Source organism: Pholis gunnellus (assembly GCF_910591455.1).
Source record: "Pholis gunnellus genome assembly, chromosome: 8".
Classification (NCBI taxonomy): domain Eukaryota; kingdom Metazoa; phylum Chordata; class Actinopteri; order Perciformes; family Pholidae; genus Pholis; species Pholis gunnellus.
In genome coordinates, this window is record NC_136534.1 from 22,272,784 (window position 1) to 22,287,756 (window position 14,973).

Here is a 14,973-nt window from a genome sequence, read left to right on the forward strand (position 1 = left end):
TGTGTATGTTTGACTGTTCTTGTGCCTGTGGCCTTCCTAAAAGTCCATTCATGCCAAGGGACAGCTTCCTTCTCCACTCTAAGAGAAGAATCCAAACATATAAACCGGTTTCTCTCTGGAGAAATCTTTACTCTGTATTTTGTTGTCCTCATACATTTGATGTCCTTTGGTATTGAAGCACCACAGCCCAGCTGGGTTGGATAATATGTGCGCAGTAAATTGATTCCATGATTTCTAGTCACCGAACTGAAATTTAACTATTCAACATTTTTTCATTAATGTGCAAATCTAGTCCAGCTCTTCCGTGTGTCTATCCAACCTTCTGTGTTGCCGCCCTCAGGTGTAACGAGGAGTGTGCTGCAGGCACGTATGGTCAGGACTGTAAAGGTGTGTGCGACTGCGCTAACGGCGCACGCTGCTACAACATCGACGGAGGCTGCCTATGCGAGCCGGGCTTCAGCGGCCCACAATGCAGGGACAGAATGTGTGCGCCGGGCAAATACGGCATGCACTGCGAACGCAAGTGTCTCTGCCAGGACAAGCAGACGCTCAGGTGAGTTGATGTCTTCAGGAAAAACTGGTTTAAGCGACGCAAACATTTCACCTTTGGCAGAAATGATCCAATCACGGTTGAGTAAAATCTCAGTGTGCAGAGCCTAAGACACACAATTTTAGGTAAGTTAGCCAGCTACTGGTGGCCCCCACATGTTAACTTAGCTCATCCACTCATTAGACGCCAGTCCTTGTTGGTTAACACAGTGAATAGGTTCACATGAAAGTGGGAAGGGTTTACTCAAGGTATTTTACAAAATCAAGACTTCTCTCTTATAAATACTTCCAATATGCAAACATCTTACCTTTGCAAGGCTCGTCATAAGTACGGTTTCAAGTCCTCAACACCTCTTGCTGGTGAATCTGACGAGCTCGATGCTGCCACCTGTGTTCATAAAACAACTGCGAGTTTGTGTTCACAACCTTCAAAAATACTCCGGCAGCGTCCAGCAACATCTTAATCCTTTCCAGCTTCCTCTGTATTTCAACCGCACAATTTACGACCACGGCAATTAGTGCCAAAAAAAAAAAACCCTTCTTGTCCAATGCTCTTTCAGGCAACTCCTTTCCAAAAGTCAAACGCACCACAGGTGTTTTCATTCTACATGATTAGACCTCTTCTGTGGACTGTGTGGGCGTGTGCCGTCTGTGCTCAATGGACATCTCTCTCACTCTCCTGTTGCACCTGTGGTGGAGTTGGGGCAACTAATTGCCTAATCAACCAGAATAATTGAAAACACCTGTGTGGGTGAGCACGTTTGCTAATTAGCCTAGCTGAACGGTCCTTAAGTTCATTGGCGCCACCAGCTGAGATGTTTTCTCAACCAATGGGATTGTTTTTCCGATTTCAGAGCGGCTCTGCTTGTCAAAAATGACTGTATCAATTAAAAATAATATGGGCAGAAGTGAATACCAACATCCTAATGATAAAAATGCAATTTAGCAGTGTAGCTCCTCATTGTTTTCTTTTGCAGAGTCAGCACTTTGTCACTGTTCCCGTGTAGTTTTGTAGCGATTTTCGTCACATTTACCTCTATTTTCATTGTCCAGCTGCCACCCGATGAAAGGAGAGTGCACATGCCAGCCAGGGTGGGCCGGACTGTTCTGCAACGAGACCTGCGCTCACGGTTTCTATGGTCACGGTTGCCTGGCGCCATGTCTGTGTGTGAACGGAGGGGTGTGCGACAGTGCCACGGGACAATGCCGGTGTGCCCCCGGGTATATGGTGAGTGGTGGAGTTTAGCATTATTTAGTTTGGATTCAATGAAGAAATGTATTAATGAAGATAATGAATAATTGACATTTTCAATGCTCAGATCTGATTACCTATGTTATTGTATATTTGTCTCCCCTGTTATATGTGGTCTAGGTTTATCATCAAAGTTAATATTTTTAATTATTGCAGGGGGTTCACTGTGAGCATCTTTGTAAAAGTGGCGCCTACGGCAAGAACTGCTCCCTGGAGTGCTCCTGTGAAAACTTTGTCGACTGCTCGCCTATTGACGGGACTTGCTTCTGCAAAGAGGGTATAAGAAAAAATTCACACAGACGTGATCACTGTGAAAGAGGAAATGTTTGACCTATTGACAGACTGATGAATGCATGGCTGGAGCAAAATTGGTGAAATAACATTCTATCAAACATGGCTGACGGTCCTTCGTGTGTCTGCAGGCTGGCATGGGCCCGACTGTTCCACCCCCTGCTCTGAGGGAACCTGGGGCCCAGGATGCAACGCCACCTGCCACTGCGCCAATGGGGCAAAATGTAACCCTGCAGATGGATCCTGCGCCTGCACAGCCGGCTGGCAGGGGGCGCGCTGTGACCAGTCGTGCCCGGTAAATATCTGAATGAGGCTTTATAGCTTTGCCTATTTGTTTATGAAGTGGTGCGGAGGAGAGGATCAGATTATCTCAAACTAGACCAAAAAATGAGACAATGAAAGCAACTTTGAATACAAATACAAAAAATATATATTTTAAGAAAACTACAAATTGTACTATTCACATCACTCTGCACTCTAAAGTAGTGTATTATTCTACCAGTTTTTTTAAATGAAAGTTGGGTAAACTCTATCCTCCAGCCAGAGCGAACAGCCACCAATACTGACAATTATCCGTTTTATTTAATAAAATTTGCATTACTTTGAAGTTAACTACAGAAAGAATTTGGATAGAAAATGGATGGATAAAAAAAGGTAAGACAAGACAGAACTTTAATACCGGAAGACATTTTTGGGCCAAAGATGCTTGTTATATGTAGAAATATACAGTATATATATACTTTATGCATACTAAAATGAAATAAAATAGAATAAAATGTATGTATTTAGCAGGTTGTACTGTTTTAATGAAAAGATATGCTTTAACGTGTTAAACTTATTATCCCTTCGTCTCCCAAAGCAACAGAAAAGGCCCTGGACTAAAGCCACAGCATTGCATGAAAACACATGTCACAAGATGTGAAAAGTGTATTGTATGTTGAGCTGAGTGGACAAATGCACTGCTATCTTTGATTAGCCTAATACACAAATCATAAGGGTGATAATTATACAGAACATGTCGGTTCTGATTGGACAGTCTTCAGGAAATGCTGTCCAGCTTTTCATCCCTTACCTCACCCTCTGTATGTTTTAATCTGTGATTTGGACGCGTGCCCCTCGTGTCTCCGCCATGCCAACCCACCAGGCTGTCTATACATACACACATTGCCAGTGTAGTATTCTGTCTGACTCTGACTGAGCTGGCCGAATGTTGAAGAGATTCCCCTGACAATTCTGTGCCCGTTGGCATTTGCTCACATGTGCAGATGGAGACGTTTGGGCCAGGCTGCCTGAAGAGGTGTGATTGTGTTCACGCCGACGGCTGCCAGGCTGCCACCGGGGAGTGCCACTGTCTGCCAGGTTGGTGGGGTAAGTGATGACGTCCTCCTGGTGTCGCTGCCAGCTCGGCTTTGGTACCAACAGAACTGACGGAGCCACAGGTTTTAAACCACTCGGCCTCTCTTTGATCCGGCTTGTACTGTTCTCTGACTTAAATACATTTAATTTTTTCTGATATGTATAATATTTTATAAAAATATTTTTCCCATTGTCTTATTTTTTGTTGCTCTGCTTCCAGTGCAGCTTGTTTTAAGTAGAGCTTTTATCCAATCAGATTTCACCTCTGTGTCTCTAGTAAGAAGAGAGGCCCCAGCCTGCAGACTCACCCAGTGCTTCCATGTACAGTTTAAGTTGAATGGGGACGATATTGTTGATTCAACCAATTAGATCTTTAGTTTGAGATTCATGGATGCACCAGAGCGGTTTGCTCGTGTGGTGGAATGCATGGATCCGCTGCAGGTCTGCTGGATTGATTTGTTGCTTTGTTGTCATACGAATATATGCGACTGCTCTTGTGAGTTTGTCATTGTGTTACATTGATTTGGACTGTATTGTCCGTTAATGACGCAGCGTCCCGTCATGCTCGTATTCATGTATCTGCACTCTGCTTTTCGTGTTTTGTATGCTAGGTGTTGAACTTCATGTAACATTTTATTTCATTTGTCAAATGTTGCAGTGTTATGTGAATATGCGGCTTTTACACGAAACAAATAATAACCCGTAGCTGTGACGTCATAATGAGGTTATTAGAAGTGTAGAACAGCACTGAAGGCCCAGGTATAAAATCCACGGCCCGCCACTGCAGTAGAAGTTATTAGATGTTGCCTACCATCACAGTAGAAGTTATTAGAACATCTGATAATTTATACTATCACAGTAGAAGTTATTAGATGTTGCCTACCATCACAGTAGAAGTTATTAGATGTTGCCTACCATCACAGTAGAAGTTATTAGATGTTGCCTACATCACAGTAGACGTTATTAGATGTTGCCTACATCACAGTAGAAGATATTAGATGTTGCCTACATCACAGTAGAAGATATTAGATGTTGCCTACATCACAGTAGAAGATATTAGATGTTGCCTACCATCACAGTAGAAGATATTAGATGTTGCCTACCATCACAGTAGAAGTTATTAGATGTTGCCTACATCACAGTAGACGTTATTAGATGTTGCCTACATCACAGTAGACGTTATTAGATGTTGCCTACATCACAGTAGACGTTATTAGATGTTGCCTACCATCACAGTAGAAGTTATTAGATGTTGCCTACCATCACAGTAGAAGTTATTAGATGTTGCCTACATCACAGTAGACGTTATTAGATGTTGCCTACATCACAGTAGACGTTATTAGATGTTGCCTACCATCACAGTAGACGTTATTAGATGTTGCCTACCATCACAGTAGAAGTTATTAGATTATTAGAACATCTGATAATTTATACTATCACAGTAGAAGTTATCAGATGTTGCCTACCATCACAGTAGAAGTTATTCCTGTGCTGTTGCACCTGGCCAAGGTTCAGCAAGTGCGTCCTCATATTCTGTGGCAGAGCCTTCATCAGTTGAACACTCTCCCTCTGTCTGTAGTGGTTCTTGGGGGGAAGTTGGACTCCTGTGAGGACTGGACTTCACCTGGTTCTCATTGCTTTCCCTGAGAGGGCTGACAAAACTCTCCTCTGTCTGTGATGTTTCTGAACTCACCCTCTCCTCTCTCTGTGTTGTTTCTGAACTCTCCACGGAGATTACCTGAACCTCCTTTCAACATGTAAAGATGTTGGAGATGCCTTTGCCCAAAGACGAGAGGGACCTGCTGATGCTGCTGGGCTTTTTGGGTTGTCGTGTCAGTCTCCATTCGACATGGGAGGCAATGCAGTTCCCAAGTTCTCGTTGCTCTAATTTCATGGCCAACAGCACCTTTTGTAAACTGCCCCACATCACACACAGGTCTTTGAAAATGGTCGTGTCAAGTTTTTCTAATGTTTTGAGATCAAAATTGACATCCTTGACTTCGATCCACGTTCTTTCAAACAGACGCATAGTGATGAGCTTGATGTCTGCAGTCGTCCAGGTCAGATCTGTTTTTTTGAATATCCGCGAAACCAGCGCCTCCACGAATACCTGAACTGACCTTGCCTTTAGTGCTTGCTGTGCTGTTGGACTTGGCGCAGGTTCATCAGCTGCGTCCTCGTATGCTGAGTCAGATGTTGAATGTTCATTATTGAACCAGAAGAACGGATGAAACTTAGGGTACATTTTGTGTGAGAAGATCTTATCATTCATCTCTTTAATGAAAGACCACATTTTGTTCAGTATCTCAGCGTACGAGACCGCGCGTGACTGACTGCAAAATGTCCTGTATATGATTGTTTCTGGAATGACCACGGGCTTCATCCCATTTGTAAAGTAATTGAGGAGGTACTTCCTAACTGAACTTGTGATTTTACATCTGACGATGTTTGGGCAATAATCACTCTCCTCTTGATCGATGTATGACATGATTTCAATACCGTGGCGATCTGAGATATCCATTCCTGTTGGAAATATCTTTTTATATCTCTTCTGGTCTTTCAGAATTAGCCAAAGAAAGTATTTAGCAAGACCTTCAACCTCCGGAGAGATTTCCTTTTTTGACAGATCACGCTTAATGCCTGTCAATGCCTCAATGATCTCGATTATTGAATCCTTCATCTCCTCAAGGATAATTTCAAGATATTCAACCTTCCACACCATGCGTGGTGAGGCCGAATATCTATCGTAAAGATGTCCAGCGTGTATATCTTTCATGCCTTTGAATTTACTTGGCATACCCGTTTTTTTCAGCCAGTACTTCATCATGCCCCTAAAAGTATGACATTTGCCTTTCAAATCATAATACATCTCAATTTCTGGGAGATTAGGCCGTTGGGAAATTATCTCCAGTTCGCGGTCCAGTGGGGATCTGTCTAGAGACAGAGTTTGTTTTGGCTCTACAAGGCTTTCATGATTTAACATTGGTTTAAAAAGGATTTCAGTCTTTGCTTCCAGCTCGCGATAGGTCTGGTAATGTTTGAGTTCATACTCAAACTTACGTAGTTGACCCTGAGATTTGAAGTACTCACTCAGCATTTCAAGTTCTTCATTCACAGGATGAAGTTTTAAATGTGACTCAGAGCCTTCATCAGGAGTGATGTCCGGATTAATTACAGGCTCTTCACTTGGAGCAATAAAGGGTTCTTCCTGTGCTGTTGCACCTGGCCAAGGTTCAGCAAGTGCGTCCTCATATTCTGTGGCAGAGCCTTCATCAGATGACCACTCCCCCTCTGTCTGTAGTGGTTCTTGGGGGGAAGTTGGACTCCTGTGAGGACTGGACTTCACCTGGTTCTCGTTGCTTTCCCTGAGAGGGCTGACAGAACTCTCCTCTGTCTGTGATGTTTCTGAACTCTCCCTCTCCTCTCTCTGTGATGTTTCTGAACTCTCCATGGAGATTTCCCGAACCTCCTTTCCACATATGAAGATGTTGGAGATGCCTTCGCCCACAGACGAGAAGAACTTGCTGATGATGTTGGGCTTTTTGGGTAGTCGTGTCAGTCTCCATTCGACAATGGTGGCCATACAGTTCCCAAATTCTCGTTGCTCTAATTTCATGGCCAACCGCACCTTTTTTAAACTGCCCCACATCACACACAGGTCTTTGAAAATGGTCTTGTCAAGTTTTTCTAATGTTTTGAGATCAAAATTGACATCCTTGACTTCGATCCACGTTCTTTCAAACAGACGCATAGTGATGTCCTCGATGTCTGCAGTCGTCCAGGTCAGATCTGTTTTTTTGAATATCCGCGAAACCAGCGCCTCCACGAATACCTGAACTGACCTTGCCTTTAGTGCTTGCTGTGCTGTTGGACTTGGCGCAGGTTCATCGACTGTGTCCTCATATGATGAGCCAGTTGTTGAACGTTCGTTATTGAACCAGAAGAACGGATGATACTTAGGGTACATTTTGTGTGAGGCGATCTTACCATTCATCTCGCTCATGAAAGACCACATTTTGTTCAGTATCTCAGCGTACGAGACCGCGCGTGACTGACTGCACATTGTCCTGTATATGATTGTTTCTGGAATGACCACGGGCTTCATCCCATTTGTTAAGTAATTGAGGAGGTAGTCCCTAACTGAACTTGTGATTGTACATCTGACGATGTTTGGGCAATAATCACTCTCATCTTGATCGATGTATGACATGATTTCAACACCGTGGCGATCTAAGATATACATTCCTGTTGGAAATATCTTTTTATATCTCTTCTGGTCTTTCAGAATTAGCCAAAGAAAGTATTTAGCAAGACCTTCAACCTCAGGAGAGATTTCCTTTTTTGACAGATCACGCTTAATGCCTGTCAATGCCTCAATGATCTCGATTATTGAATCTTTAATCTCCTCAACGATAATTTCAAGATATTCAACCTTCCACACCATGCGTGGTGAAGCCGAATATCTATCGAAAAGATGTCCAGCGTGTATATCTTTCATGCCTTTGAATTTACTTGGCTTACCCGGTTTTTTCAGCCAGTACTTCATCATGTCCCTAAAAGTATGACATTTGCCTCTCAAATCATCATAAATCTCATCATCTGTGAGACCAGGCAGTTGGGAAATTATCTCCAGTTCGCGGTCCAGTGGGGATCTGTCGAGAGACAGAGTTTGTTTTGGCTCTACAAGGCTTTCAGTCTTTACTTCCAGCTCGCGAATGGTCTGGTCAATAAAGGGTTCTTCCTGTGCTGTTGCACCTGGCCAAGGTTCAGCAAGTGCGTCCTCATATTCTGTGGCAGGAATTGAATGTTCGTTATTGAACGATGAGCCTTCATCGGGAGTGATGACCGAATTAATTACAGGCTCTTCAGCGATATAGTGGAGGGGAAAGTAGCGAGCAATTATGTCCTTCCGTATCCTATCTTTGTCTATCTGTGATACTTCTACAAATCTATCCATGGTTTTATTCTGATCTTCGATGCAGTAAAGATTTCACGTCTGCTCTGTGAGTGTAACACTGAACTAATGAAACCCGTTTGAAAAGTCGTCTGTAGGGTAGGTGAAATAACGCGTCACTGTCTATCAAAGGATCAAAACCACCACAAGACGTTACGTCACAGGCAGGATTCTTCTTCGTGAGTTTTTTTGCGTCTTCTTCTTCTTCTTCTTCTTCTTTTGATTTCCCGGTAGATTGGTTGCCGTGCGACACTATACTGCCCCCTATAGTTCAGTGTTGATTACTGCATTCCCACTGGTGCAGTCCAGAGTTGTACAAATCAAAAAGAAACTTCAGTCTTCAAAAGACTCCGAAGAAGAATCCTGTCAAGTCTCGTGAAGCGTGAATTTGCAGCCCACTGTCACCGACTGGTAAATTACATTTCACTATATTTGAAACATGAACCGTTTGCTTATTATTTAGCCCGCTAGTGCGGCTACTTTACTGTGTTAGCTGGTGGCTAACGAAACCGTTCATAATCAATGCTGATGCTAATCAGGCTAATTGCTGATTTGTGTACTGTTGACATGTTTTAACCAGCGATAAACACGTGGTTCTCGGTCAGTTATTGGGGATAATATATGATATGTTTGTTATTGATTACACAAAGTTTGAATAAAAAAAACACCGCTGAATAAACTAATAATAAACCTTAGACGTATACAAAATAATTTAACAAAAATATGCAGTTGTTTGTTGTCTACTGTACTGTCTTGACAAGTAGATTAAAGGACCACCCTTGACTTCAAATCACCTAAAATTCACATCGTGACAAACGTTTTTTTACACTGCACCAAATGTTTTCTACTTTCTCTGCAGCAATTAGTTTTCATTTTAAAAGCTGTATAAGATGGGCAATACATGACAGAGTTTATATGTATGTGATTTCATTTTAACGCTATTGTCACATTCAGTGTTGGAGGGAGTATTCAGACCTTTTACTTAAATAGTAAGTGGAAATACTGCAATTTAAAAACAGAAATAAAAGTCCTTCATCCAAAATTGTGTGCAGAAGTAGAACCAGTATTTTTAATCAAGTATTAAAAGTACTGATTATCTGTTATTAAATGACCCCCGAGTGTTGTTTTATTATATAGTGTATTACTATTCCTGATGTATTATGTATAAGTATCATTGTACTGATGTAGTTTGACAATCTGGATCAAATTTTGACTATTTTAAATACTGCTGGATATTTATTGTAACAGTACATCATATTTACAAAAATGTTCTGTACAGTACTTGCAGTTAATATTATTAGTTAGTTCCAACCACTGATCATTGTAATACAGCTAAGCAAGGATTGTGGATGCTAAAACACAAAAGATTTGTTAGTCTGCTCCCAAACGATTATAGCAAGAAACTACAAATAATATTATCCCTTTCACTCCTTCTCTATTTGCTCATCATTTGACATTCAAGTTCTATTTTTGACACATGAATATAGTAGTCTTAGATGTTTGTGGTTCATTAAACATAGCAACAAGGAAATCCTTTAAAACAGTCTTTGCTAGCAACTGCCTTGTGATTATAAGTTGGCTCTGATAAAAGGGACAACTTGCTCAGTTATAGATTATTTATCTGAACAAGGTTTCAAGTCTCAGCAAGCTGATTTTCATACAGTTCTAAAATGATTCGTAAACCAATGTCTTTGTTCATGGAAGGAAATCAAACATGTCGTACGTCACACATCAGTCAGTATAGGTTTAGTATACTCATTGTGTAGTAAATGGACAAAAACGTGCACTTAGAGATTATTGCATCAATCCTTTAAACTCTGAGCGGAACCATTCTTCACTATTGTTCCATTTGATAGTTGAATACATTGCACTTGTTATATTTGCTTACTTCTACTGAAGTACATTTATGAATGCATGACTTGTACATATCTCCAATTGTGGTATTGCCAATTTTCATCCACCCTCCCATTTCTTCCCTCCAGGTTCTCGCTGTAGCGAGCCATGTTCAGAGGGCCTGTGGGGCCGCCACTGTAACCAGACCTGTTTCAAGCATTGCCCCAACAGCGACACGTGCTTCAGGGAAAACGGAGCGTGTGTGTGTCGCCCGGGCTACTGGGGAGTCGCCTGTCAGAACAGTGAGTGTTGTCATCTGCCAGCTGACAAACAGCGGAAAACAGATCAGATCAAAACCAGACATGCACCAGACTGACAATCTGCTCACTCTTTATCCGCTTGTCTCCCAGAATGCAGAGCTGGTATGTATGGGGACCAGTGCAGTATACCATGCCCATCCTGTGACCAGTCGTACCGCTGCCACCATGTGACCGGAGAGTGTGATTGCCTCCCTGGACACACTGGACCCGACTGTGATCAAGGTTGGCATTGACATCATAAATCACACACCAATCATCGTAGATGTTGCAGAAACACTCTACGTTCAATCTCGATTCAATCCGCTACACGGATAATTCTTCACATGCCATCGCGTGTGTCTTACAGTTTGTCCAGCTGGCTACTACGGCAAACAGTGCTCTCAAGTGTGTGTTAACTGTGCCAACAACTCCACATGCGACCACCGGGACGGTCACTGTGAATGTTTGCCTGGCTGGACCGCGACTGACTGCTCCATACGTGAGTACAGCGTCATACAGAAACTAGAGAAGTGCATTTTCTGGAGGAAACGTCTCAAATACTAACATGAAAAGTGACTGCTGATGGAGGAATACAGCTTATTGCTGCGTCAACCATAACATCACATCCAAGAGGGAGTCCTTTAGTGCTATTCATTTACTGGCATCGTGGATACAAAAGCAACTGTTATCAGCAAGATGTTGACAGTTGTCATGCTTGCCTTGTGAAGTGTTATTGTTTTGCTGTAAATATGTACAGTCTAATAGGGCTGCAACGAACAATTTATTTATGATAAAACAATCTGCTGATTATTTTCCAGCTGTAAAATCTTTCAAAATAAAACTTCAGGTTATATTTTCCCACAGCCCAAGTTGATATGTTTGAAATAGCTTGCAAAGACATTCAGTGGATTATCCGATATGAAAAAGAAAAGCAGCAAACCCTCACATTGGACAAGGTGACATCAGAGAGTGTAATTAAGCTTGAGAAATGGCTGAAACAATGAATCGATTATTAAGATTGTTGTAGATTAATGTCCTGTTGATAAATCAGCTACATCTATGTCTCTAGAACTTGAACCGGCAGATGAAATAGAATAAAATACTGAGAACCAAGTTGTAACTTTCTCAGCATTGTACTCAGTGTAAATATGACCACACATGTGGGGTATTATTATCTTTGCACCATAGTTAAATATTTGTTACTAAATATTTTCTTACGTGTTGCATTGATGTGATACGTACCTGTGTTTTCCAGCCTGTAGTCCGGGACGTTTTGGTCCTTTCTGCACTCAGACCTGCTCCTGTCCGACCAACCTCATCTGTGACCGATATACTGGAGACTGTGTGTGTGAAAGTGAAGGAGAAGACTGTAAACAAGGTATAGAGTAGTGGATAAAAGAAGTCACTGGCTTGATATTCCATTTGTAAATTGAGTAGCTTCTATGGCTGTCACTTTAACTGTCAATTTAATTCTAATAATCAATGGTAAATGGACTTGCACTTGTACAGCGCCTTTCTAGTCTTCCGACCACTCAAAGCACTGTACACTACAGGTCAACATTCACCCATTCACACACACATTAATGCACCAACGGCAGAGGCTACACTGCCACCACCACCTTCCGATTGGAAGACGACCCGCTCCTTCTCCGCCGTGACTCTATATGACCTACATTAGTAAACGAGACCATGAGTAAGAAGATTGGCAAATTTCTATAAACTATTTTCGCCCTGCTGTTCTGCTGGGAGTCAACACCAAGCTGCTAGAGGCCCAGGCCGTATTGCCGGGGCCCGAGAGAACCAGAACCAGGACTACACGGGAACCAGACTGTCAGAGCTGCAGTAAAATTAAAGTTTCTCTAAAGGGACTCTTGTGCTTGGAAGCACTACCACTTTTGTCCACAGGGACCGCCAAAATCCAAACAAAATGAAAGTCCCTTATAGTAGCTTTAACGAACTTTATTTCTCTGTTTGACAGAATCGTCTGTGAAGTCAGGGAGCGTGATGGTGCCCCTTCCTCCTGGCGAGAGGGAGTCGTGGGGAGCCATCGGTGGCATCGTCGTGCTCGTCATCTTGGTGGTCCTGCTGCTGGCTCTGCTGCTGCTCTACCGCCGCCGGCAGAAGGACAAACAGAACACGCCGACCGTGTCCTTCTCCACCAGCCGCACAGTCAACTCTGAATACGCCGTTCCAGGTAGGTCAATATTCATACGCTGTATACGGTGGTGGATGAAGTACTACTTTTACTTACCAATACAACAATGTTAAAATACATAATTAAGTAAGATATTTAGCTCTTTTTTTTAATTAAATAGTCGTTATATCTTGGATGTTTATATAGCTGCTCTTGGGCAGAATGTGTTTTTAGTAGTGTGTATGTGTTTTTGTAATTATCGTTCCACAGAGATGCATTTTATTGACCTTGAGGTAATTTAATTGCAGCAGACGTGATTCCATGTGTTTGTTTTGGCCTACAGATGTTCCTCACAGTTACCACCACTACTACTCCAACCCCAGCTACCACACACTGAGCCAGAACAGGCCTCCGCTGCCACACCTCCCCAACAACCACGACCGCACCATCAAGGTGAATGCCACCTCTGTTGCACCACCTCGGTGATCTCATACTTTTTTTTCCGGCACTGATATGTAATTTATCCAGTCGACAAACAGCCGGCCGAGTTTTCAGGGTAGTGAAATCATAAAGTCACAGCTCTTTAGTTTATTATATATAGCTCTTTTGTTTTTTGCCTTTCTGATTGGTGTACCATTCACTCTGCCCTACAGAACACCAATAACCAGCTGTTCTGCAGTGTAAAAAACATGGAGAGGGAGAGGCGGGGCCTGTTTGGGGTCGAGAGCAACGCCACTCTACCTGCAGACTGGAAGCACCACGAGCCTCGCAAAGACGCAGGTCCGTCTGGGTGACTCTCTCCACTGTGTGATTCACATTCAGGACCAGCATTTAGAGGAGACCCTTGTGCAGATAGACCTGCAGCAATACAACATTAAATGAGTGGATTAACATTTAAAAATAAGGATTTGGTTTCCGGACAGCTACATAAAAAATAATCTGTAAAACCTGCAACATGCTGCTAATGTCACCTTCTGCTAGAAATGATTTATTATTTCATAAGTTTTATCACACTGAATTTGTTTGTATTTAACAAAGAAATAATCATTCTTAAAGACATTGACCACCAGCAGTAATTATCAGTGTGACCTGTGTTGATAAAGGCTTTTAAAACCCCAGATGTAACAACATCACAGGAGTGTCCGTTCAGGGAAGAGATGCAGTGACAGCTGAGGAGAAAAGTTCTCTTTTATACACTAAAAGTTTATCGTCCATTTCCTTTTGGACAGAAAATCCTTCTTGTCAACAATGCACATTTAATGTGAGCCTATAAAAACAAAAAGGCCTTCGTGGTAGTTGCATTGCCAGCATGCACTCACCTGGTATTGATTTTGCAGGTTTCCAAAGGGGATTATCTGCCTTTGATTAGTTTGCCATAAATGAAAATCAAGATGCCAGATTTGTCTTTTATTGCTTACAGGAGCTTTTGGAATTGATCGGAGCTACAGCTACAGTGCCAGCCTCGGAAAATATTACAACAAAGGTAGTTTATCACCCTATTTTCACCCTTTTTGCTCTTCTATTACCTACTACAGAGAATTAGCAAAACATACATCAGCAGGAGGATGCTATAAAACTATAGGTGCAATAATGTAAAGATTACATATTTGTCTTTAGTCGTAAAGTGTACAGATTACAGACTGACCTTGGTCCTGCTGTTGTGCCACATGTTCCTGACTGTCACGTGTCTTTGCTTCCTGTGTGGTGGCAGAGCTGAAGGACGCGGTGGCGGTGAGCAGCGGCTCTCTGAACAGCGAGAACCCTTACGCCACCATCAAAGACCTGCCGGGTTTGCCCTTCTGCCCCCCAGAGAGCAGCTACATGGAGATGCAGTGCGCCGTGCCCAGAGAGCGAGCGTACACCGGCATCAGCAGCCCGCCACCCTTCAACACGGCCACCGTACGCCGAGGTGAGCGACACTTTAGACCCCCTTCAGATATGTACTGACGAGTTCCACCTCTCCACAATAACAGCTGGTTGGCATTCGTGTTTTAAGTGTTGTTAAATAGTAAATGAAATCTACTCCTACATCATTAGTATCATAAGGGGAAAACAAATCTGGTTGTTAGGAAGAGTCAGAGACGCATTGTGTTTTCCTGTGAGCCAATCACATTTACCTCAATAAAGACTCAACATATTCAAGTATGAAGAGGAAGAATTTAAAGGAGGATGACAGGAAGTGGAACGAGACAAAAGTCAACATATCTTACTGAGTTTAACTAAAATATGATTCATTCAAAATGATAACTAAACTGATAGCACTGCTATAAGGCTTTGGTTTATCCACTGATTATTGTTCTCTATT

At 42.4% G+C, this 14,973-nt stretch overlaps 1 protein-coding gene across 1 annotated transcript in view; it reads left to right on the forward strand.

Moving 5' to 3' along the window:
• pear1 (platelet endothelial aggregation receptor 1) overlaps positions 1-14,973 on the forward strand; it is a gene marked incomplete at its 5' end in the record, with an annotated part of 31,603 nt that overhangs the window by 11,809 nt on the left and 4,821 nt on the right. The window contains 14 exons of the mRNA XM_079164666.1: positions 341-553; positions 1,603-1,777; positions 1,958-2,078; positions 2,224-2,387; positions 3,358-3,460; positions 10,385-10,537; positions 10,646-10,777; positions 10,902-11,033; positions 11,790-11,912; positions 12,513-12,728; positions 13,012-13,121; positions 13,322-13,448; positions 14,089-14,151; positions 14,380-14,577. Of these exons, the coding sequence (XP_079020792.1) occupies positions 341-553; positions 1,603-1,777; positions 1,958-2,078; positions 2,224-2,387; positions 3,358-3,460; positions 10,385-10,537; positions 10,646-10,777; positions 10,902-11,033; positions 11,790-11,912; positions 12,513-12,728; positions 13,012-13,121; positions 13,322-13,448; positions 14,089-14,151; positions 14,380-14,577 (2,030 nt within the window). The remainder of the gene's footprint in view (positions 1-340; positions 554-1,602; positions 1,778-1,957; positions 2,079-2,223; positions 2,388-3,357; positions 3,461-10,384; positions 10,538-10,645; positions 10,778-10,901; positions 11,034-11,789; positions 11,913-12,512; positions 12,729-13,011; positions 13,122-13,321; positions 13,449-14,088; positions 14,152-14,379; positions 14,578-14,973) is intronic.